Here is a 26,105-nt window from a genome sequence, read left to right on the forward strand (position 1 = left end):
GAACCAGGCATCTTCGCTCACTAGTCTAGTTTCAAACGTCAAAGGATTACCGAATACGATAGTCTCGTGAATACACAAGTCCTCTGGCTTTGGGACTTGCAAGCACCAAATCAAAACGATCCCGAAGGATACCAAATTCAAACTAGGAGATGCTCCACTTATACTTAACTGAATATTTGATGTTCGATGGCATCACCAGAAGACTCTCTCGATTGTTTCGCTCTACCAAAAAATCGTCAAGGGTCCAAAACAGGACGATTAATCAGGGCAGCAGTCCTTCGTAGCCGTCGGGACGTGGAGAACCTCGCAGAAAAGACTTTCAGACCACGTCGACATGCAGGGGTCGATGAAGTGGCGTCCTTCCTCCAGAATTTCCACACGAAGCTCCTCACGAACCTCTGGCTTGGACCGGTACCGCTGAAATCGCCCCACGTTGGGCGCCAACTGAAGTGCTGAGAATTTTAAGCCCAGCGGTGCAGGGGAACACACCCTATGACTTCGGGTTCTTCCTGTTTCAGACCTACAGAAACACAGAGTCTTCTGGGTGAAGTCAAAGATCAGTTTATTGGCTGCAGACCAATTACAGGTATCCTAGAAGTACAACAGCGTGTATGTTCTCAGGAGACTGCTAAAAATCACAGAAACGGGCTTCTCCTTAAATACAAAATATCCTGCTTCAGGCACACATTCCTTGGTTTACGATATGGCCATTACATGTATACATTACAAACGAAAAGGCAGAGTCATGATGACCATCCCACATTCCAGTTAAGCCAGCCCGCAATTATTTACCCAGCAAGGCTCAGATCCCACATCAGATATCGATAGGCCCCAATAAACATGAGCATCTCCTGTTTGGAAAACAAGCCATAAAGCAGGAACAGTCAGGTGTGAAAGAGATTAGCTGGAGGCTCGTGTTTAATGTAAAGGTTTTATGGTGTGTCAAGCCCTGATGCTAATCACAGGTGGCCAGAGGACGGGGAACTCGTGAGACCGGACTGACCTGGGGCAACGGAGCCAAGCTGCCCAGGTCACAGAGAAGTCAAAGGAAAGCACATGTGCTCTAAAAGGCTCGTATTTGCTTCATGCTATGTAGCCTATGTGAGGGCAACCATACGATGGCCACCGCTCTAAGATGGAACCCACGTAGTGATGTATAATAACGTTTACACAGTGCATTCATAGCTAAAACGTTACACAAAGCACTTGTACATACCGCATTAACCATTCGCGGTTCACTAATACCGGGATAGACAGGGGTAGGGCCCTGCCTCCTACGCGGTCCCAAATTCTAAAGTACGACACATTTGTAAGCCCCATCTGATTGTAAGGGGCTGCAGTGATCCAAATAAACACGAGCTAATGGCTTGTTTGAGAACAACAGAGGTGTCAGTGGTGGGCGGGCTACGGTGGAACGCTTCCTCTGTGGCAAATATCGCGTTTACAGGCAAAGTCCCTAGTCTGTTTATAAAGACCTGGCTACCAATAGCGTTGCTGCAATAGTGAAATTGTAACTGCCAGCCCTGTGTGTGCAGATGCTAGACCCTCATGTGCTGCTAGGATTAAACCTAACCTACGATCTGAATTTGATATTACTCTATGCGCCACTTTGTGTATACGAGCAAATTATATATTATGCGCACTTAACTGGTAGGAGTACTTCGCTGGAAAGCCCTTCAGCAAGTGGGTGTCGTCCTGTGTAGTTTTGAGAGCATCTTAATATCTCAATCCTAGTACTGGAATGAGTAATCACAATGACAGCAGCAGTTTGAACTGTTGCTTTTTTGGCTGAATCAGCCATGGAATTCCCTGCAACGTGTATTCCTACTTGTTGGTGACTCATGGTGTGAATCACATGAGTCATTGGCAAGCATTCATTCAGATTCGCGTCTTGTTCCAAAAACGTTTTATGCTTTATGGTATACCCTTTAGAATTTCTGAATCCATTCTGGCTCCAGTAGTTTAAATACTCATTAATAGACTAGAAACAATAATATGAATCACACACTATGAGTGTGGATAATCCGGAATCTGCATTCCCAAGCGCCAGAATCAGAGCTCTTAGTTCTGCCAGCTATGCCCTGCAATCACCTAGTAACTGTGTGTAGCTCTTTTAGGTTGGAATTCGCCATCCTGCATTCTATCCTTAACAGTGGTGCATGCTGCTGAATATTGTTGTTTTGTCCCTATGGCAGGCTGTGCAGACCATCAGTATAGATACTGATCAAGAGGCATGACTTAATTAGGCAGAAAATATTCATTTTCTTATTGCAGGTAGGCTTGTGTTTGTAGTGTAGAGTCAAATACGTAGTCTGCATCTGTTGCGGTGAGAGAGTTAGCCCACTGTATACATTTTGGATGTAATGCTGTAGCATTGGAAACACTGGCTTTTGTGAAGACCTCTAAGGCCTGCACCGGAGCCACAGCAATTATTCATTTGCCCTGAGCCAATGCTATCTCTCTCTCTCACCACACAAGTCTGTACCACAGTCAGAATCTTTTCTGTCTGTGCAAAACACATCTCAGCATCGGTGTATAAATGCGATTTATATGCAATTGGTATAGTGTCTCCCTCTTTGAATGTAATGTAGATATATCATGATGCACCCACAATGATACGGATCACCAGGTTTTTGGAGTTTACACATGTGTGTAAGTGCTTTGAAGCTAGCATGTCAGCTTGTACTGAATGTGAAATCTGTATGTGTTCAGTTGTCCATTGTGTGCTTGAAAAGTCTGGACAAGTCAAGTCATAGAATGGTTTAACCTGTTCTGCGTAATCTGGAATTTAAATTCTGGCAAAATGTAGGAATCCCAATATGGATTAAAGATTCTTCAATGTGTTTGGTGGTTGTAAAAGTGCACACTCCACTAAGAAGTGCGTTGCAAGACTTTTACCTTAACTTGGCAGCTTATTTCCCAGACACAAGACATTGAGGTGGGAATTCTGATTTTTTAAAGTTGAATTTGTAGCCCATGTGAGCAAAATCCCATAATTATGCAATCTACTCTTGTCAAGTGTGTAGCAAGGTCATCGTCCGTCAAATAAATGCCATCAACCTAGGACAAAGCCTGGTAGTCAAATTCTTGTAGAAGTTCTGTGACCCGTGCTGAGAACAGCCTGGGGCTATTCTTTTACCCTTGGGCAAACAACACAACTGTTTCTTAGAATGAGCGCGCTAAATACATGTAGCTGTCAGGGCTGTGGTAGGCTCAGCTAGATTTCCGACATTTTGCATACACTCTAGGAGTCAGGCTGGTCGTTTGGTAGGTAGGCGTAGAAAGATTTCAGTTCGATCGCTTGCTGCCTTCTTGCGATCCTTTAGCGCTTAGGATTCAGGTACACACCCCCCCCTCAAGATGGCCGCTGGCTGGTACATCAGTTTTCCAGTTATTTTTAAGTTCATGCAGCGGTGTAGTCTTTTCTCAGTTTTTGAAGTGCGCGAGCGCGTCCTCAGCGCGGCGCACTTCAACCGTCAAACTTGGTTTGACAAGACGGAGTTTCCTATCGCTCCGTATTTCGTCAGAAGCAATCCCCGTCAAGATTTTGGCAGTTAGTTCTGAGAGAGCCAACTTCCCCTAAGGTTCCTTCCCAGTCCCTAGTCATTTGGGTTCCAGTTATTTGCTCACTCTCCTCAGGAGTACAGTTCTAGTTTTTAGTCACAGCGTGAGGTGAAGAGTCCAATTCCTTTCCAGTTCCACCATTTCTCGACGGACAAGAAGAAGGTAGAATCTATTCTCGAGCTTGCCCTTCAGAGAAGTAAGTGCTGATTTCTTCCTATAACTCGTGGACTCTGAATTCCACTAAGGGCTTGAGACTTTCTATCAACTATTTGAGAGAATAAGGAAGCGCTATCTCTAAAAGATCCACAGAGCTCCAGAACATTTTTGGAAAGAAAGACTTGAGAGAAAGTAGTCGCAAGAAACAAGTAGAACTAAAGAGACCTTGCAAGAGAAGCTGCATAGCATATATAATATATATATATATACATATATGAATTGAACTTTCAACCTAATTTTTCTGCCTCGCTCTGGAAGTAGAAGAAAGAGTATTTAGTGAACATTTATTTGAACATCACTCAATCTTCTAGTAGAATACAGGTAACGACGGACTTCTAGGGGAGGAGGTGTGGAAGGGATATGAGGTAGATCAGGTTTACATATGTTTCTATTTGCAGGAGTGGTACCCACCTTTCAACTCCACTACTAACCCACTAGAAGGTATCTACCAAAGCAGAGAGCGGCAAAACACTGTGGGCCCGATTCACAGAACTAATTTAAGACAAAATCTTAAACTTGCTACTTTTGGTATTCACAGAAATTAGGATTTTGTCTTAAGTTTGTCTTAAGACAAACTTAAGACAGACTTAAGACAGACTTAAGACAGACTTAAGACAAACTTAAGACAGACTTAAGACAAACTTAAGACAGACTTAAGACAGACTTAAGACAGACTTAAGTTAGGATTTTGTCTTAAGTTTGTCTTAAGTCAGTCTTAAGTTTGTCTTAAGTTTGTCTTAAGTCTGTCTTAAGTCTGTCTTAAGTTTGTCTTAAGTCTGTCTTAAGTCTGTCTTAAGTCTGTCTTAAGTTTGTCTTAAGACAAACTTAAGACAAAATCCTAACTTCTGTGAATACCAAAAGTAGCAAGTTTAGGATTTTGTCTTAAGTTAGTTCTGTGAATCGGGCCCAGTGTCAGGACAGGTACAGTTGGTTAGAGGTCATGTAATTTCTGTGTAGAGCTAGTGGTAAGAATTGTTATTAAGTAACTCTCGTTGCAGGAATCGGAAGACAAGGTCCGAGTCCAGTCCAGGAAGAAGACGCAGTGTTGTCTCTCTTTTCTGTCCAATTCCCCTTTCCCCCTCTCTGCTGCTCGTGAGCCTCTGAGCTCGCGGTAGCGGAGTGGTGGAGTGGAGATCAAGCATCGGCTCCTGTGGAAAAGATTCAATCGACTCAGGTACCTTGACTGAACCTTGACAGATTGAAGTGCCAAAAACAATTAAAATTCCACCCGAGCACGATGGCTGAGGGAATTGATGTAAAGGCTCTAGCCACGGTGTTAGATAGTATACAGAAACAGCTAAGTGACACCTTGGAAGATAACAAGTCCCTGAGGGAAGAGGTTAGGAAGTCTGCCCAAGAAGCTCGTTATTTGCGTCAGCAGTTTGACGAGTTTTCCGGAGGTTCTCCTTCCTCAGTTAAGGAAGATAAGCCTCCTTCTTTTGCTCCTGCCCCGTCAGCTGCAGAACTCACTACTCAGGTTATTCATGCTATCTCCCCGACAATTCCATTGGCAGCTCCAGAAAGATTTAGTGGGGACCCACACAAGGCCCAAATTTTTCTCACGCAATGTTCCTTACACTATCTCTGTAGGCCAATCATTTTTAAGGAAGATCAATCCAAAGTGGCTTTCATGCTGTCGTACCTGAGTGGAGATGCTGCTGCCTGGTCCATGCCCTTGGTGAACAACAAAGATTCCATTTTGTATGATTTTGAAGGATTCAAGAGAGAATTTTTACGGATTTTTGACAGAAGAACCATCTCCCAATCCACGGACAATGAGCTGTTAGATCTTAAGCAGGGGAATCGTGAATTAGTGGCATACCTGGCCCAATTCAACAAACTAATTGTGGAAACCAGTTGGCCTGAGGAAAAACGAGCTGCAATTTTCTATCGAGGCCTAAAGGATGAGTTAAAGGATGGTCTTTCACAGATCCCAAGGCGTCCTACTGAGGTCTCTGAACTAATTGACTTAGTCCTACAGATTGATCAGCGACAAAGTGAAAGAAAGAGTGAGAGACGTAAGGAATTTAGGAATGTCCCACCTCGGTTTGACAGAATAAAATCAGATGGATCAAGGTTAAAGGAAGCTGTGTCTGAGGAAGAGCCTATGCAAATTGGTTCAGTAAGAGGGCCACTGTCGAAGGAAGAAAGGGAGAAGAGACGATTGGGCAAGTTGTGCATGTACTGTGGGAACTCTGGTCATTTTGTGCGGGAATGTACAAAGAGGCCCAAGAACAATTTTGGGTTAAAAGATCGGCTCCGCCAGTAGAAGGGGTTGCCCTGGTGGAAGCGAAGGAACAGTCAACTCCAGAACCAAAGTTAGTGGCAAACACCCTGCAATCATCGGCGCCACATTTGATCATATCTGTGCAAATAAGATTTGGAGGTCGGATCAAGGAGGGGATTTCTGTCATGATTGACTCAGGGGCAACGGGAAATTTTTGCGACATAGGTTTTGCCAAGTCTCTCGGAATCACCTTTTTGAGAAAAGAAAGGCCAGAGCCGGTTCGCGCAGTGGACGGAACGAGCTTGTCCTCCGGTCCTATTGTGTATGATACTGAGAGGATCCTGTTGTGTGGACCTGGACAACATCTTAGTTCCTTGCAATTTAGTCTGATCGACGCTCCACAATTTCAGCTGATTTTGGGTCTGCCTTGGCTCACTGAGCATAATCCGCAAATTGATTGGGCCAGACGTTCGATTTGCATGAACTCTGAGTATTGTCTACGTCATTGCTTTCACACGATTCCAGATTCCCCAGAAGTTTCTCAATCTCAACTTTTAGCAAGCTTCCCCAAGACAATTTGTGCGCTTGACACCCAAGAAATTCCCCTTGAATACGAAGATCTGGCCTCAGTGTTCGACGAAAGAGAGGCAGAACGTTTGCCACCTCATCGGGAGTACGACTGTCGAATCGAGCTTGAGCCAGGAGCCTCCCTTCCCTGTAGTCGGATTTATGCATTGTCTGAAGCGGAAAATGCCCATCTCAAGGAATATCTGAACAGATACCTGGCCAACGGATTCATTCGCCCTTCCCAGTCTCCAGTTTCGTCCCCGCTTTTTTTCATCCCCAAGAAAGATGGCCAATTAAGGACTTGCATAGACTATCGCGCCCTTAACTTGGTAACCAAGAAGAACCGTTATCCGCTTCCCTTGATCTCGGAGCTGTTAGACCAGGTGAAAGGAGCGAAAGTTTACTCAAAATTGGATTTGAGAGGGGCTTACCATTTGGTACGTATGGCAGAAGGCGAAGAGTGGAAAACCGCCTTTCGTACTCGTTTTGGTTTATTTGAGTACCAAGTCATGCCATTTGGCTTATGCAATGCTCCGGCTGCTTTCCAGCATTTTTTGAACGATGTTTTGCGAGAATTTTTAGATCGCTTCGCAGTGGTTTACATAGATGATATCCTCATATTCTCTGCCAGCGAGGAAGAACATATCCAGCACGTCAGATCCATTCTGAAGAAATTGCTTGAAAATCAACTTTTTGTCAAACTGGAGAAGTGTGTTTTTCATACGACTCAAGTTGAGTTTTCGGGATTTGTGTTGTCCTCAGATGGAGTTTCTATGGATGAGTCTAAGGTGCGAGCTATCAAGGAGTGGCCCTCTCCGCGTACAGTAAAGGAAGTACAGAGTTTCCTTGGATTCGCCAATTTTTACAGGCGATTTATCATCAACTTTTCTGAGCGAGTTTGTCCTCTTACGAGATTATTGAAGAAGAAGACCAAATTTGAGTGGAATGCCGAAACGGAATTAGCATTTAACGAGCTCAAGAAAATCTTTGTATCATCTCCAATCTTACTCCACCCGGATCCGGGAGAACCTTTTTTTGTGGAAGCAGATGCCTCCGATTTGGCCATCGGAGGGGTTTTGTCCCAGCGACATAAGCAGACAGGTCAGCTACATCCAGTAGCTTTTCGCTCTAGGAAGTTGTCTGCGGCTGAAATCAATTATCCCATTGCGGATAAGGAACTGTTGGCAGTCAAGGATGCCTTCACTGAATGGAGACATTATTTGCTGGGAGCAAGGCATGTGGTGACAGTATTTACTGATCATCGGAATCTCCAGTTTTTGAAATCTGCCCGTACCTTGACCCCACGCCAATTGAGATGGTCTTTATTTTTTGCAGATTACGACTTTGTTTTAACTTACAAACCTGGATCGGCAAATGGGAAGGCGGATGCCTTATCTCGCCTAAATGTGAGCGCTGACAACAAGACTGCAGAAAAGGGAGTCATAATTCCAGCTGAACGGATAATCGGAACACTCTCGTACTCCGATATAGAACAGAAGTTACCAAACTTGCGATCTTTGGAAGAAGTTAGAGACTGGACGGCAAAAGGGAAAGAATATCAAGTCAAGGATGGAAGACCCGTCTACCAAGACAAGTTGTTTGTGTCTAGTCGGGAGCTGCAAGAACAAATCATTGAACACTTTCATGACAATATGCTGGCCGGGCACAAGGGAGTGAAGAAAACTACAGAATTGATTCGAAGAGAGTTTTGGTGGCCAGCAATGGAAGCTCAGGTGCGGCAGTATGTAGCTACTTGCGAGCCTTGTATCAAGGGAAAGACACTTAGAAGGGCTCCCCAAGGGTTTTTGCAGCCATTGCCCCCAGCCCCGTACCCGTGGCATACTATTTCAATGGATTTCATAGTGGATCTACCTTCCAGTGTGGGACTATCTGTCATTTGGGTGGTGGTGGACCTTTTTTCTAAGATGAGTCACTTTATCCCTTTAAAGGCCCTCCCCAATGCTACCCAGCTGTCCAAGCTGTTCACACAGCACATTGTCAAGGCCCACGGAATCCCCAAGGTTGTTATCTCTGACAGGGGTCCTCAGTTTGTCTCTCGCTTTTGGAGATCCTTTTTGAAAAGATTGGGTGTAGACTCTCGTCTGTCTTCCAGTTTCCATCCTGAGACTGATGGACAGACCGAGAGAGTGAATCAGGAGCTGGAGCAGTTCCTGCGCCTGTTCTTGATGGACCAGGAGGGAGATTGGCCAGACCTGATTTGGGCGGCAGAGTTCGCTTATAACAATGCAGAGCATGCTTCCACGGGTTTCTCTCCATTTTATTTAAATTCTGGTCGTCATCCTAACGCTTGGGTAGACAAGGAGTCTAGTGATGTTCCTGCCGTGGAGACTGTGGTTCAGGATTTACATAAGGCCTATCAATTAGCTACTAGAAATCTGTCTCAGGCTAAGATTTCTTACAAGAAGCAGGCCGATAAGAAGAGACGTCCCAATCCTGTTTACAAGAAGGGAGATCTAGTCTGGTTGTCTACTAGAAATTTACGTTTGAAGGGAAACAGAAAGTTTCAGCCGAGGTACATGGGTCCCTTTCAGGTAGACAGAATGGTGAATCCAGTCAGTGTGAAGTTAAGTCTTCCTCCTAGGTTGAGGATACATCCAGTTTTTCATGTCTCCTTGCTTCAGTGTAGTCCAAAAGGGGTTAGGTACAGAAATACTCCTTCCCCAGTTTTGGTACAAGGGCAGGAGGAATTTGAGGTGAAAAGAATACTCGACTCTAAAGTTCAAGGAGGGCAAATTTTCTATCTCGTAGATTGGAAAGGTTGTGGTCCAGAAGAGAGATCTTGGGAGCCCCAATCCAATATCCATGCTCCCCGTTTGCTGAGAGATTTTCACCGCACACACCCCACTAAGCCCAAAAGGGTTAGGGAGGGGGTTTTGGTGGGAGGTACTGTCAGGGCTGTGGTAGGCTCAGCTAGATTTCCGACATTTTGCATACACTCTAGGAGTCAGGCTGGTCGTTTGGTAGGTAGGCGTAGAAAGATTTCAGTTCGATCGCTTGCTGCCTTCTTGCGATCCTTTAGCGCTTAGGATTCAGGTACACACCCCCCCCTCAAGATGGCCGCTGGCTGGTACATCAGTTTTCCAGTTATTTTTAAGTTCATGCAGCGGTGTAGTCTTTTCTCAGTTTTTGAAGTGCGCGAGCGCGTCCTCAGCGCGGCGCACTTCAACCGTCAAACTTGGTTTGACAAGACGGAGTTTCCTATCGCTCCGTATTTCGTCAGAAGCAATCCCCGTCAAGATTTTGGCAGTTAGTTCTGAGAGAGCCAACTTCCCCTAAGGTTCCTTCCCAGTCCCTAGTCATTTGGGTTCCAGTTATTTGCTCACTCTCCTCAGGAGTACAGTTCTAGTTTTTAGTCACAGCGTGAGGTGAAGAGTCCAATTCCTTTCCAGTTCCACCATTTCTCGACGGACAAGAAGAAGGTAGAATCTATTCTCGAGCTTGCCCTTCAGAGAAGTAAGTGCTGATTTCTTCCTATAACTCGTGGACTCTGAATTCCACTAAGGGCTTGAGACTTTCTATCAACTATTTGAGAGAATAAGGAAGCGCTATCTCTAAAAGATCCACAGAGCTCCAGAACATTTTTGGAAAGAAAGACTTGAGAGAAAGTAGTCGCAAGAAACAAGTAGAACTAAAGAGACCTTGCAAGAGAAGCTGCATAGCATATATAATATATATATATATACATATATGAATTGAACTTTCAACCTAATTTTTCTGCCTCGCTCTGGAAGTAGAAGAAAGAGTATTTAGTGAACATTTATTTGAACATCACTCAATCTTCTAGTAGAATACAGGTAACGACGGACTTCTAGGGGAGGAGGTGTGGAAGGGATATGAGGTAGATCAGGTTTACATATGTTTCTATTTGCAGGAGTGGTACCCACCTTTCAACTCCACTACTAACCCACTAGAAGGTATCTACCAAAGCAGAGAGCGGCAAAACACAGTGTCAGGACAGGTACAGTTGGTTAGAGGTCATGTAATTTCTGTGTAGAGCTAGTGGTAAGAATTGTTATTAAGTAACTCTCATTGCAGGAATCGGAAGACAAGGTCCGAGTCCAGTCCAGGAAGAAGACGCAGTGTTGTCTCTCTTTTCTGTCCAATTCCCCTTTCCCCCTCTCTGCTGCTCGTGAGCCTCTGAGCTCGCGGTAGCGGAGTGGTGGAGTGGAGATCAAGCATCGGCTCCTGTGGAAAAGATTCAATCGACTCAGGTACCTTGACTGAACCTTGACAGTAGCTCTGTAAACTAATGCTAGACTATATGAATGGTCTGGTTTAATAACTGGAAACATGGGAATATTTGAAGGAGTGGTGCAACCTTCTTTTTACACCTTGTTATTCAAGTTGAGTGAGAATCTCTCCCACTTGTTTTTAGCCTCACTGTTAATGAGGTATTCTCTTTGAGGTTGTGGGGGCAACCTCACTAGTATTATGTGATAAGGAGAACCGTCATCCCACCCCACATGGTTGCGGTATAACCCAGGAGCCAGCACTAATTCCCACTCCTTGGCCTATTAATGTATAACTGTTTCTGGAATGAGGTAGGAAAATCAGGTAAAATTACTGTTTCTCCTTCTGGGGCAATCCATAACATATTCGGGTGGCCACTCCTTTCCAGCTAAGAGAATATCGTAGCTGAATGACAAGTTCTCCCAAAATAGAACATTTTTGTATCTTGGTACGTCCCCCTCCAATTGGAATTGCATCTCGTACAAACGATGCAGGAGGCTCACCCTAGTATCCAGTGTTTCCACCTGGATATAGTCACTCAACGCTACTGCCACCAGACAATCCATCAGGTTCAGGAGAACCGTTACTTCTGCTGTGCTGTCCAGCATGGCCAGAGCCCACTCCCCACTCAGAAGCAGTGTACTCCATATCCGTGGCATGTCTAACTATGAGTCCTGCTACCTTCTTCTTTTTGAATAGAGGTTTGACTTTTTAGGTTTTTCTTCCTTTTTTATGATCTACTTTAGTTTAACATACTAGTCTGATCTGCGCCATGACCGCCCGCCTCTCTCTGAGTATTTTTCAGATGACTCCTGAAAGGAACAAGATAAACATGTATCAGTATCCTGATACTTGTCAGGTGTTGTAATACTATCACGGTTATGCTAATGATAGTGCTTTTCAGTGGCCTACCGTTGAAGAGATCCACCCCGGGATTTAGTCTTGTCTAAATTATTATCCCACTTCTTTTTCAAATAAGAGTAGGGTGCTTTCTTTGAGTTATCCTTTTCAGAATTGTTTTTAATTTGAGGTTTTAGGTCTGACTTACAAATTATCTCTGCCAATGGATGCATAGGTTTCTTCAATAATTTAGGTAACCCTTGCTCCTGTTCTCTCAGAGTTAAGTTAATACTGCCAACGGTGCTGCTTCCACTTTAATAGCATTTAACATAATGGCGGACACTATGGCAAATTGCCCATCACTTTTACCCCCTGATCTGGGGAAGGGGCTGTCCCGTACTCATTTGAAATTAGTTTAAGCACCTCAGGCAAAACAGCTAATTAGAGTGTACCATGAGTTCTGGTATATACCACCGCAAAGACTGTGCCCCAAGTGGCGCAGTCCTCCACAGGTGGAGCCATTCACAAAGAAATGTACCACCCTTAACTTTCTGACTGCGGAGTCCAAGCAGTCGGGCGGAGCCGCCGCACCTGGGGCAAAGCCTCCGCACTTGGGGCAGAGAGTCCTTATGGTGTTTACACCACACGGATGCTCTGCCCTGACTGTGGGGACTCCTCAGTCAGAAGGTTACGAGTTGTAACTTTCTGTGTGAATTAGCTCTCCATGTTTTTTTCTGGATTCCCGTATGGGGAAACGCGGCTTCAAGCTGACTTGTTTTTGTGCAAATTATAACTGAATTCCCTCCTATCTGACAGGAACTTTAGCCATGACTGCATTGATCATTATGTCTGGTGTAGCCAATTGTGGTTGTGCAGCTTGAGCAGCCCTTGCAGTATTTACTGTCATTGTTAGCGTAACGAACTGTCAGACTCCTATATAGTCTGACTAGAATATTATATAGTCTACATAATTGTGGTGCTGTCATATTAGCTATGTTTGGATGCGGTATGTAACCGGCTAAGACTGCCATGTTGCTCCCTCATTACTAAGCTGACATAGTCTAAGTTCTTTTATAGGGGTAGGGTGCCTTCAAACCTGTTATAATATTCTTGGAATGTTAATGGTATTTCTAAAACTTCGTAAGCTGTATAGTTATTTGGAAACCACACTGTAGAAACTCCCTCGTGACCTATATTTCTTTTTGGTTGATTCAACTGAGTTCCGTACCTTTGTGCGATTCACCTCTCCCAGACGGTTGGTGTTCTGAATTATTCACGGGAATAAAAAGTATTGTGCTGGTTAAGGAGACATCATTTCCATTTTGCATTTGATGAGATTCTGGCATGATGCACGGATGATGAAAAACCTGACTCATTGAGAGCCTCAAAAGGCAAAAAAAAAGAATAGATTGTGGGGTCCAAAAACAAAACGCAGTTGATCGGTGATGAGAAACAGTTAAATTGGAGATAAAGGAAATTGGCATTTATAGCCAATATCAAAAAGGTCGGTCCTACTATTTACATCACAGATAGCAACAACTCTGACAGCAAATACTCCCTGGGTATTGTTACTTTGGTTGGTTGCTTAGCGGGTCCTGATGAAGGTGGCGATTATCTTCTTCTTGTGCCACCGAAACGCGTTGACCACTGACATTTAGCTCCTGCTCATCGCAGTTGTCTCTCTGGTCAAAGGAGATTATTGTCATACTTATGTCTCCAATTTACCTGAGTTTTTTTGTGCTTATGAATGTAGTATGAATGTTGACTGTACCAGTATGACTGTATGAGAGAGTGGGTGATTTCCTTGCTTGTGTTAACCTTTACCTAGGGATAACATTATGTTAATATGTGAAATGTTACAGATAAATATGCTGAGTATATTTATTGTATGTTTATGAAACAGAAATTATTAATTGATAATTAATTTTGATATTTAAAGAAAAGTGCTTAAAAAAATGAATAAACAAAAATATAAAGAATAATGATGTATTTGCAGTATATTATAATTTAACATGGCCCTTTTTTTAATTCAATTGAATCAACCGAAAAGAAATATAGGTCACAAGGGAGTTTCTACAGTGTGCTTTGCCTTTTTCTTCCCCTCTTCTCCCTGACCTTTATGATATCTTTTGAGGGGGTCCCAATTTCTTTGCATAGTTATTTGGAAACGTCATTTGCAGTGTAAGTGTGAAACAAACGTGTGTGGTTGTTTGCTGTTGGGAATATAGTCTACGAATAGAATATCTTTGTCCTAAATGCTTTGTGTACCTCAACCACGAAGGTAACATCCCCACACGCAAGTGCGAGATCATGTTCTAGCAGCTTCTGAGTAACTACATGTCTTCAGTTCTCAGGTATGTTTGATGCTGCCGGTTAAGCCATAAGAATGTTTTGTAGCTCAGAGAGGTTATCACTATGTGGTGATCCTTTGAAAAGGTTCAAGCTTGAACAACCTACAGCAAATACATAGGGTTAACCTACTCAGCTTAAGAGGATATTTTTCTGAACACCAAGTACGTCTCCTGTTAATATGTGCATGGGTTCTTTAAAGAAAACTACCCAGGCAATCCATTAAATAAGAGCCCAACCTAGAATTTTTTTTTAGCACCGTGTCATACGGCTTCTACCTCTCCGGTAAAACTGTGCGTTTGTTGGACAACATAAACATCAGGATTTCAGGATTTTGTCAGGCTTGTTCTGTGCACAGCCTCAGGATATGTTGGCCTATAGTCCTGCTAGCTCTGAGTGCACTATCTGCACCTCTAACCTTTACGGGGTAACAAATGTGTGCGCAACCTCAGGACATCACAACCCTGATCCCCCAAGGATCCTCAACCACTTCTTCTCACTTCGACTTCACCCTTGCAACACTACCACTGTTTTAAATAGTTTGTTCAAGGTTGAAGAAAACAGCCAAAGCGACCACCTGCCACAAGAAGTGAAACTAGGCGTCACTAGTGGGAACGACATGGAAGCAAGAAAAAGCATCGGGACAGAGCATTCCTCCAACTTCAGACGGATAAGGTGCAAGACCGATAAAGTAGAAGAACTAACAATCAATGCAAAAATAATCTTCAACCAGATAACAAGTTTGACAAAGAACCCACTAGAGGCTTGGGAAGAATTCGTAATGGAACTTGGAACAACATACGCCACAGAGCAAAAAACCGTGTACGACTCGAAACAGAGGAACAGTGCCAGATTCTGGAAAACAATCCATAGCCTCCAACGCCCAGGACACATAGGAATAAACTCACATATATCTGAATCCGAATGGGCACACTACTTATCAAATCACTTCAATGATAAAAACCCAGAGGGGGACCCACTCAGAGGAACAACCCGGACAATCAAGATCTACCCAAGCACTAACAAAACAGGAATACACAAACATGAAATATATGACGACTCCAATCAGACTGAGATCCTGTGTAAGCTTGCAAATCCGGAGGCGGAAGGAACAACAAGCTCCAAACTAACCTCAAACAGGAAGGAAAAAAATCGTGCAGCAACAGCGGTTAGGATTAAGCCACAAATATCAAAAGGGAAAATAGAAGGCGCTCCTGGCCCCAACGGAATCCCGCCAATAATATACAAGCAAGACGCTGACTTCTGGAGCAACACACTGGCGCCAGTCTTCCAGGAAATTAGAGAAACAGCGATATGTCCATCATCCTGGAGAGGATCAATAATAAGTCCGATCTATAAACAGGGCGAAAGGAGCAATCCAAGTAACCATCGATTTATCGCCCTTATTGACACAGAGGCAAAGTACTATCGGGACTCCTCTTGGAGGAATTAACATCCTAGGCAACTTCAAAACACATCATCCCAGCAAACCAAACCAGATTCTGCAGAGGTCAGGGCACCATAACTAATATCATGGCGCTAACCCTACTGATAGACGCGGTTAAGACAGCCAAGAGCTCGCTATTTCTATGCTTCATAGACTACAGTGCCGCGTTTGACCATGTAGACCGCAGCAAACTCTGGCAGAAACTGGAAAAATGGAGGATTCCCGGGCCACTTCTAAAACAGCTGATACTACTGCATACCAACACTTGTGTCAAGACTAAACTGGGAACTGGAACGCACCTTTCAAGGCAAATCAACACCACCAAAGGTCTAAAACAAGGATGCGTTCTAGCCCCCATGCTGTTTAACCTTTTTCTCGCAGATCTTCCTGGAGAACTGGACAAAACCAAATTGCATGCCCCACGGTTGGGAGACATCACGCTATCAAACCTCCTATATGCAGACGACCTGGTCTTAATTAGTCGGTCCCCGATTGGACTACAACACCTCCTGGACACCACCAACAAATTCTCATCAAACAATGCATTAAAGATCAACTTAAACAAATCAAAAGTTATGTGAGTGAACCACAATAAAAAATAAAACAAAGAAACTTGCATGGTTCCTGGACGGACAGAGGCTAGACCACGTAGCCAATTATAAATACCTAGGTGTACTATTAGACAGTAGAGGTTCGTTTAAACCCCAACTAGAGCCCATCCGTCAGAAGGGCACAATATTCTATTTCTCAATGAAGCCCCTGAAGAAAGTTCTCCCCGGTGATCAGAGCACGTCTACAGCCAACGCTCGCATACGGCAGTGAACCCATGCAAGGGAAAGACGTGATGGCTCTAGACAAAATACTCGGTAGAGCATACAGGACAATCTTCCATCTGCCGAACTACGTGTCCCCTGCCCAAATCCGCCTCGAATTTGGTCTCCAGAGACAAACGGTGGAGAGAAGAGGCGCCTATATAAGAAGCTGGCGCAAAATCAGAGGCGCGGAGCAAGGATCTATAAACGCCCATCTCTGGCCTGAACTGTCCCCTCGAGAGAACTCACCCGCCAGGAAGTATCTATTAGAATCACTGGAGTACCTGGAATTAACAAACCTCTGGGAGTCATCCACAGACAATAAAAGCTTCAAAAAGGTGGAAACAAAAGTAACCAAATTTATATCATCCATAGAAGACAAAGAAATTCTGGCCAAGAGGGCTCATGGATGGACAGTGCTGAAAGATTATAAGGTTCTAAAGCCGCAGGAATACCTGAAAACGGGTCTCACGCAGAAGACAAAAGACAATTTTTAAAACTGCGCTTCGGCATCCTACCAATACTACCTCACCTGGCACCATAGAAAAGGGTAACAGAAGAACACCTTTGCCGTCTTTGTAGAACAGGGAAAGAGGACCTAATACATATAATTTGCATCTGCCCAAACCTGATGGACATAAGGCGCGCCTTACTCCGAGTATTATGGAACCAAAAGGGCATTACAAGCTGCAGGCAGGCTGTGAAGCTGTGCTTTAAACCCGAAGAGATCCAGCTAAATTGCAAACTAACAAAGTACTTTGATATAGTGGCCAGAAGACTCACGAGCTAGCCATATGGTACATCTGAAGTACAGCAAGAAACAGCATTTCAACCAAACAAAGGAACAGTCCGCCAAGACACTTGCCAAGTCATAATTACGCTCCGGCAAACAGAGGCACATTCACTTTATAAACTTAGAAAAGGACTACACGGACAATGCAGTTGAGACTCTTGATTTTGTAGAGTGTAAAATACTTTTTTTTCTTATTCGAATAATATAAGTGTAAAACAAGGTTTGAATGATTTTTAATGATGGAAGTTTTAATATTGTGAGTTTTAATTAACTGTACAATAAAGTTATTCTTATTCAGTGTCAGCTGAGTGCTCCTCTCCCTTAAACTAGGAAGTGCTTCAGTATATATAATAAGCAGCACACATGTGGCCAGGCCGCAACAACTGTCTCGCCACAATTGTTAATTCTAGTTGGATAGCGTCATCGCTTACTGGACAGTTACAATAATGACATTTGCTCAGTGAACTTTAGCCCTTGTACCAAATGTTAAAGTTCTCGTAATTCTGTGCCTATGAAGTGAAAATGTAAGTAATGCTGATTTAGAGAATGCTATCCTGCATTGCCACGCATGCAAATGTATGTCAAAAGTTATCATGTGTAAAAGCGAGGACAATTTAAGAAACATGAGCATGTAAATGGCGGTGTTCTTTACCATGCCTATCCTGACCGCGTGACAGGGTAAGAAGTCAGGGGAAGACAAGCGCAAGAGCAGTGCAGCACCATGGGTAGAGCTTTCCCAATAAGATAAAAAAAACTAGTAATAAAAGGATTTTTTTCATTCTTTTATGATGACAATAATATGTTATTAATATATATGTCACTCATGGTCTTACCTAGTATTTAAGACTTTAGGCTTAAATACTAAATACTAGATCTTGGTGGACAGGTGACTCCAATATAACCGTGGCTGATATCCCATCCGCCGAAATATAAATTCCATAGGGTATATATTGCGATTGATATCTCGGCGAACTGAATATCTGCCAGCGTTATGACCGAGTAACCCATCCGCCAAGATCTAAATCAGGCCCTTTGATATTTTAAAACACATAGTTGTGACTTCACGCGGGTAAACAAGCTGCAAGTCTACTTTTGCATTCCTGCCCTGAGCAAGACCACCGCTATGATAATGCAGATCTAAGCAGTCATTACGTTGCTCCTCAAAGTGGCGTTTTCAATTACCTGCACAATTTAAAGATACATTTTATAACTCAACTTATATTACATAAAAGCAGTTTTTAATGTATTCTCTACCGTAAAAGTGCCTTAAATCTTCCAATTTATTGCTCATCACTAAAAAACTCACCTGTCTATTTGACACTTTTCACACAGCTTATTATATCTTCTGGTTTATGAATTGACAATATGTTGTGCAGGCTGCCAACATGTTGCCCTGTGTTTCTAAAAGCACATACAAGCAAGTTGAGTTTAATACTATATTCAAAGTCCCCTATTTGGATATCATTTTTGCCTAATTAGAGCGCACCACATTGAAGTCAGGGTCCAACAGGAACACAAACTTTCATTCCTTTTTTTTTTTTAAATTGGACCAATTGCTTTAATTGATTTATACAGGAAGACGGTTTCCCATTGGTCCCTTATCTATCCAATCCTTACCGTTATCTTTTTAGACTTCCTGTTCCTGTGTCTTTGGTTACTTATTGCTCCCTTATCCATTCAATCCTTACTCTTATCTTTTCAGCCTTTCTGTTCCCGCCATACTATCTAGAACATGGAAAAGGTGAATGTCTCTGTAAAATCACTGAGGAATAGCTTGTATATTTTACTGTGAGAACATAACAAAAGCTAATAATGTTACTTTCTGTTTGTTTCAATAGGTAATCAATATGTGGAACACAACAACTGAAATTCTGCTGAATTTGTTAATTGCCAAGCACTGCTGACAGATTAATTAATGGAACATGGGACGTTATAAATACTCTGTGACACGTAATCAATAGAGTACAGTATCTTACATAACAGACACAAAAAGTAAAACCAGGGAAAATTGTTTAAGCATGGATCAAATAGAAAAGATTGTTATTCTCAGCGATCTCACAAACGTGTAACAAATCTAAGACAAGCTTAATTTAAAGAAAAACTTTGAAAAGCTTCACTCGCGCAGAAAGGCTTTCTGTAAAAAAAAGAAACTTTTCCAGCGAAACTTTATCAATTCACTGAATGTGATAATAGCTTCATAGAAAGTGAAAGTGTGACAGGTATCTGTGAACTCACACTAACTATCCCATCAATGCTTCAACTGTAAGAAGAGCTTCAACAAAGAAGGACTTGATACTAAACACCTGAAAACACATTCCAAACTGAAAAGAAACTTTATCAGTGCACTGATTGTGGGAGATGCTTCTTTCAAATAGTAAAATGTACAGGTGCAAAACATGAGCCAGCTTCAGTGAGAAAGAGAGCATGTATAGACAAGAGCATTATCAATGCACAGATTAGGGGAGGGGGATTCATCTGAAAGTCATACCATTCACCAGAGAGCATTCTCAAGAGAAAACTCTCATTGGTGTGCCAGTATCTTGCATGAGAAAAAAAAATTCCTACAAATCGTAATAGAAGACATTCCGGTGGGAAACCTTATTAATGTACTGAATGTGGAATAGCATGCAATCTCTTACCATCTACCAAGGAACTGATACAGATAAGAAACCTATCGGTCAGATAGTATAAACTGGTGAGAAACCTTATCTTTGTTCAGAATATGGGAAAAGGTTCAAAGTGAAAAGTCTTACTCGTCACCAGAGATCACACTGGGGCGACATAATTTATCAATGCTCATAATGTGAGAAAGGGTTCAGCAAGCAGAATAATCTTCCAATTCACTAGTGAGCACAGGCAGGTGAGAAACCCTATTAGTGTATTGGATGTGGTAAACGCTTCAGTAAGAAAGGAAATCTTGTTGTACACTATCAGACACATACAGTGGATTAACCTTATCAATGCTCAGAATGTGAGAAAGGTTTCAATAAGCAGAATAATCTTACAATTCAAGAGCGAGTACAGGCCGACAAGAAACTCTATCAATCCATTGAATGTGGTAAACAGTTCAGTAAGAAAGGAAATCTTATCATACATAATCAGATACATACAGTGGATAATCCTTAATAGTGCTCAGAACGTAGGAAAAGTTTTTGTCATAAAACACATCTTATTATTCATCAGAGAATGCACACAGAAGCGAAACAGTATCAGTGCACTCAGTGTGCTGCTACCTTTAGTACCAAAGGTAATCGTAATCGGCATCAGAAAAGACATACAGATGATAAACCTCATGAATGCACTGAATGCGGGGCAGGCTTCAGCTGCATGCAAAAACTTACTGTTCACCATAGAACTCATACAGGTGAAAAAACTTACCAATGCAACAAATGTGCAAAAGGATTCAGTAGGCAAGCAAATCTTACTACTCATCAAAGGGTTCACGCAGGAGTGAAACCTCATCAATGCACTGAATGTGGGAAATGCTTCAGTGTGAAAGCAAGTCTTACAAGTCACCAGAGAGTACATACAGGAGTGAAACCTCATCAGTGCACTGAATGTGGGATTCGTTTTAGTGATAAAGGATGTCTTATTCGTCACCAGAGAAGACATACAGGGGAAAAACCTTTTCAGTGCACTGAATGTGGGAAAAGGTTCAGTATGAAAGCACGTCTCACTATTCACCAGAGAATGCACACAGGCGAGAAACCTTATCCATGCACTGAATGTGGTAAAAGGTTTAATATAAAAGGCACTCTTAATATTCACCAGAGAATACATACTGGTGAGAAACCTTATCAGTGCACGGAATGTAGCACTTCCTTCTGTGACACAGGGAGTCTTATTAATCACCAGAGAACACATACAGGTGAGAAACCTTTTCAGTGCACTGAATGTGGGAAAAGGTTCAGTATGAAAGCACGTCTCACTATTCACCAGAGAATGCACACAGGCGAGAAACCTTATCAGTGCACTGAATGTGGGAAAAGGTTCAGTGTGAAACCACATCTTACTATTCACCAGAGAATACACACAGGTGAGAAACCTTATCAGTGCACTGAATGTGGTAAAATGTTTCATAGAAAAGAATATCTTACTGTTCACCAGAGACTACATACAGGTGAGAGACCTTATCAGTGCACTGATTGTGGGGCTAGATTCTGTGACAAAGGAAGTCTTACTAAGCACCAGAGAAAACATAGAGGCGAGAAACCTTATAAATGCACTGAATGTGGATCATACTTCAATTATTTGTATGTTCTTGCTAATCACCTTAGAACTCATACTGGAGAGACTCCTTATCAGTGCAATGAACGTGTAAAAAAGTTTAGTGCAGAAGGAAATCTTACAAGTCACCAGAGGGTGCACACAGGAGTGAAACCGTATCAATGCACTAAATGTGGGAAAAGGTTCAGTTTGAAAGCAAGTCTTACTGTTCACCAGAGAATACACACAGATGAGAAACCTTATCAGTGCACTGAATGTGGGAAAAGGTTCAGTTTGAAAGCAAGCCTTACTGTTCACCAGAGAATACACACAGGTGAGAAACCTTATCAGTGCACTGAATGTGGTAAAAGGTTTAGTAGAAAAGATACTCTTACTATTCACCAGAGAATACATACTGGTGAGAAACCTTATCGGTGCACTGAATGTGGCACTTCCTTCTGTGACACAGGAAGTCTTATTAATCACCAGAGAACACATACAGGTGAGAAACCTTATCAGTGCACTGAATGTGGCAAAAGGTTTAGTAGAAAAGACACTCTTATTATTCACCAGAGAATACATACTGGTGAGAAACCTTATCAGTGCACTGAATGTGGTATTTCCTTCTGTGACACAGGAAGTCTTTTTAAGCACCAGAGAACACATACAGGTGAGAAACCTTATCAATGCACTGAATGTGGGATTTGCTTTAGTTATAAAGGAGGTCTTATTTATCACCAGAGAAGACATACAGGAGTGAAACCTCATCAGTGCACTGAATGTGGGATTCGTTTTAGTGATAAAGGATATCTTATTCGTCACCAGAGAAGACATACAGGGGAAAAACCTTTTCAGTGCACTGAATGTGGGAAAAGGTTCAGTATGAAAGCACATCTCACTATTCACCAGAGAATGCACACAGGAGAGAAACCTTATCTGTGCATTGAATGTGGTAAAAGGTTTAATGTAAAAGGCACTCTTACTATTCACCAGAGAATACATACTAGTGAGAAACCTTATCAGTGCACGGAATGTGGCACTTCCTTCTGTGACACATTGAGTCTTATTAATCACCAGAGAACACATACAGGTAAGAAACCTTATCAGTGCACTGAATGTGGCAAAAGGTTTAGTAGAAAAGACACTCTTATTATTCACCAGAGAATACATACTGGTGAGAAACCTTATCGGTGCACTGAATGTGGCATTTCCTTCCATGACACAGGAAGTCTTTTTAAGCACCAGAGAACACATACAGGTGAGAAACCTTATCAATGCACTGAATGTGGGATTTGCTTTAGTTATAAAGGAGGTCTTATTTATCACCAGAGAAGACATACATGAGAAGAGAAACCACTTTAATGCACTGAATGTGGAAAAACGTTCTGTTTGGGAAGGGCAATCAATCAATCAGGGGAATTGTAAGTATACTACTCACCCGTGAGGGCCTCAAGGCTGGGGGGTGGTAGCAGCTCTGTTCAGTCAAAGAGCCAGGTCTTGAGTGTCTTCTTGAAGATGTTCAGGGAGGGGGAGCATCTGATGTCGATTGGGAGCTTGTTCCAGGTCTTGGCCACAAAAGGACAGCTTACTAATCACCAGAGAGAGGGTACACACAGATGAGAAACCTTATCAGTGCACTGAATGTGGTAAAAGGTTTGAAATAAAAGGGAATCTAACTATTCACCAGAGTACACACTGGTGAGAAACCTTATCATTGCACTGAATGTGAGGCTGGCTTTTGTGACAAAGTAAGTAAAAAAGAGAGATTCTCTTCTCTTTTTTACATACTTGGGGTACCCTGTCTCTTGGGCAGTGGGGTCCCTCCCATATTTTTTACATATTTTGTGACAAAGTAAGCCTTACTAAGCACCAGATAACACATGCACGGGTGGCAAACCTGATTAATTTACCGAATGTGGGACAGCATGCAATCTCCTACCATCTACCAAGGAACTGATAGTGAAAGGAAACCTATCCATCAGAGAGCACAAACTGGTGAGAAACCTTTTCTATGTTCAGCATATGGGAAAAGGTTTGAAGTGAAAAGAAGTCTTACTCTTCACAAAAGATCACACTTGAACAAGAAACTTTATCTGTGCTCAGAGTGTGAGAAAGAGTTCAATAAGTACGATAATCTAACAATTATCGAGCAAGCACAGACAGGTGAGAAACCCTATCACTGCATTGAATGTAGTAAATGGTTCAGTAAGAAAGGAAATCTTATTATACACCATCGGACACATATAGTGATAAAGCTTATCAGTGCTCAGAATGTAGATTTGTTTTTAGTCCTAAATCACATTTTATCTTTCATCAGGGAATGCACACAGTAGCAAAACCATATCAGTGCTCTGAGTGTGCTGCTGCCTTTAGTCTCAAATGTAATCTTACTCAGCATCAGAAAAGGCATACAGGTGAAAAGCCTCATGAATGCATCGAGTGCTGGGCAAAACCTCACCATAGAACCCATACAGGTGAAAAACCTTACCAATGCAGCGAATGTACAAAAGGATTCAGTCGTCAAGTAAATCTTAGAGCTCACCAGAGAGTACACACAGGAGTGAAACCCCATCAATGCACTGAATGTGGGAAAAGGTTCCGTGTGAAAGCGAGTCTTACTAGTCACTAGTGAGTACATACAGGTGAGAAATCTTATAAGTGCACTGAATGTGGGGCCGGCTTCAGTCAATCTTATGGTCTTGCTAGACACCTTAGAACTCATACAGGAGAGACTCCTTATCAGTGCACTGAATGTGGGAAAAGGTTCCATCAGAAAGCATCTCTTAAAAGTCACCGGAGAACACACAAAGGCGAAAAACCTTATGAGTGCTCTGAATGTGATAAAAGGTTTAATATAAAAGGCACTCTTACTGGCGAGAAACCTTATCAGTGCACTCAATGTGTGGCTACCTTCAGTAACAAAGTAAGCCTTACTAAGCACCAGAGAATACATACAGGTGAGAAACCTTATCAGTGCACTGAATGTGGGGCAGACTTCAGTCAATCTTATAGTCTTGCTCGTCACCTTATAACTCATACAGGAGGGACTCCTTAGTGCACAGAATGTGGGAAAGGGTTCAGTAGGAAAGCAAGTCTTACTATACACCATGAAAAACACTCATACAAGAAACCTTATCAGTGCTCAGATTGTAGGAAAAGCTTCACTGATAGAGGAAGTCTTCAAATTCACCAGAACGTACACACAAATGAGAAGCCTTAATCAATGCTCAGATTGTGAGAAAAGCTTCATTGTGAAAGCACTTGTTGCTAGACATCAGAGCACACATGGACAGAAGAAATACAAATTCCTCTACTTTCAAGACAGATGGGCACTGTCATGCGGTGGGAGTGGTTGTAGAAGACCTTTTCAAGTGCAATACCCAGTTAAACCAGATCCATCGTAGGAGTCCCAAAACCATAGTCCTGCTGGTGTTAGACAATTGTAACTAATGATGGTCACAAACAGCATTCTGAGAGTCCACAGATGCAAAAGCCAGAAGGCAGTTGACTGTGTGTTGAAAGTAGGGTGTTAAAGAGGAGGTGATATTTTCCATTGTATTATCCAGAACATTAAAAAGGCTAATTGTGGCTTATCAAAGAGGTTAGCCGAACATAATCTAACTCACTTTAAAATATGACAGATAAGGCACTCCTTCCAGACCCTCACGTAGTTAATTCAGCAACAGAAATTATGTTATGTAAAAAACACCTTTATTAAAAGTTGAAACCCCCATATGCAACTCCAGGTATTCAAACAGTGAGCACCAGGAATACTGAAGTGGGCAAGAACTATGAGATCCGCTAGAGAGCTACTACAAGAAATTAAAATGGCAAATAAAACAAGCACTGTAATTCTGAAGATAAATGAGGCACGTAACTCATCTGTTGAAATAAAATAACACCGCAAAATCTAAGGGGAAAAATAAAGCAAAAACATCTTTACTCCTTTGGAAACAAAACAGAACATAGGATGGAGTCATTCACAACAGAGCAGGCAATGTTTAAAGCATTCTCATTGAAGTAATGGCGCCCTGATTGTTTTACATTCTCTCCTGGGTGCCATGTTGCCTTGTAGCTAAAATAGAAACTTCTTCTGTTCTTGGGTGATGAAGGTGTAGTCCTACGGTACCAAACAAATATTCATACAACATAAGCACAGCAACAAAGATATATGTGGTATTGGAGTACGATAACTACTCTCACTGGATCGATCATAAATGTCTCCGCATCTGTTGAAAACCCATACAACACAGTCCAGTGTTAGCATGCTTTTTCCCCATAAACTGTTACATATTTTCTCCCTAATTCTTTCATGATGTTACCATTCAACATATGATAATCCTCTGTCTCCAAGTTTCTTCCCTGCTAGGTGGGGACCCGTGTTGTCTGGAAGTTTGTATGTTTCTAGAAGTCGTCTTTGTTCATTCTTATTTCGTGTGTCTATCAGTCATAGCCTGTAATGCTGTGCCTTGAGTTGACTTCTGTATCTGACAAATGAGAGTAAGCTACTGTGTGATTAGTGTATATATTAGTCTTTTAGACACTTTTTCACATCTGTTCTTTTGCAGTGTCTATCTGGTGCTTGCCCACCACATGTTTTTACACACTAATGTTGTCTGCGTCTACACCATCCCTGAGTCTCTTTAATGATGGCTAAAGACTTTCCTTTTCTTGGTCTTTTGATCACTAATATGTTTACTGATAGAGACAAAAGTGAATACCTCTACAGTTCCATGGAACACTTGTTGTGCTCATGCTACATTTGTGCTTTCACATTAGACAGCCTTTTCTCAATCATTGGCAGAGTGACTACAATATATCGTCCTGAGGAAG

At 42.3% G+C, this 26,105-nt stretch overlaps 2 protein-coding genes across 2 annotated transcripts in view; both read left to right on the plus strand.

Annotated features, from left to right (window-relative positions):
- Nucleotides 1-22,658, plus strand: part of LOC146813530 (uncharacterized) — a 140,929-nt gene extending 118,271 nt beyond the window's left edge. Inside the window, exon 3 of the mRNA XM_085620299.1 lies at nucleotides 18,905-22,658. Within this exon, the coding sequence (XP_085476425.1) occupies nucleotides 20,253-22,616 (2,364 nt within the window). The 5' untranslated portion in view covers nucleotides 18,905-20,252 and the 3' untranslated portion in view covers nucleotides 22,617-22,658. The remainder of the gene's footprint in view (nucleotides 1-18,904) is intronic.
- Nucleotides 22,659-23,551: 893 nt separating this feature from the next.
- Nucleotides 23,552-25,127, plus strand: LOC146813531 (uncharacterized). Its single transcript, XM_085620312.1, is given in 1 exon segment — nucleotides 23,552-25,127. A coding segment is annotated over 1 exon segment (735 nt). The 5' UTR covers nucleotides 23,552-23,592; the 3' UTR covers nucleotides 24,328-25,127.
- Nucleotides 25,128-26,105: the final 978 nt, after the last annotated feature.

The sequence above is a fragment of the Triturus cristatus genome, chromosome 7 (assembly GCF_964204655.1).
Source record: "Triturus cristatus chromosome 7, aTriCri1.1, whole genome shotgun sequence".
NCBI lineage: Eukaryota > Metazoa > Chordata > Amphibia > Caudata > Salamandridae > Triturus > Triturus cristatus.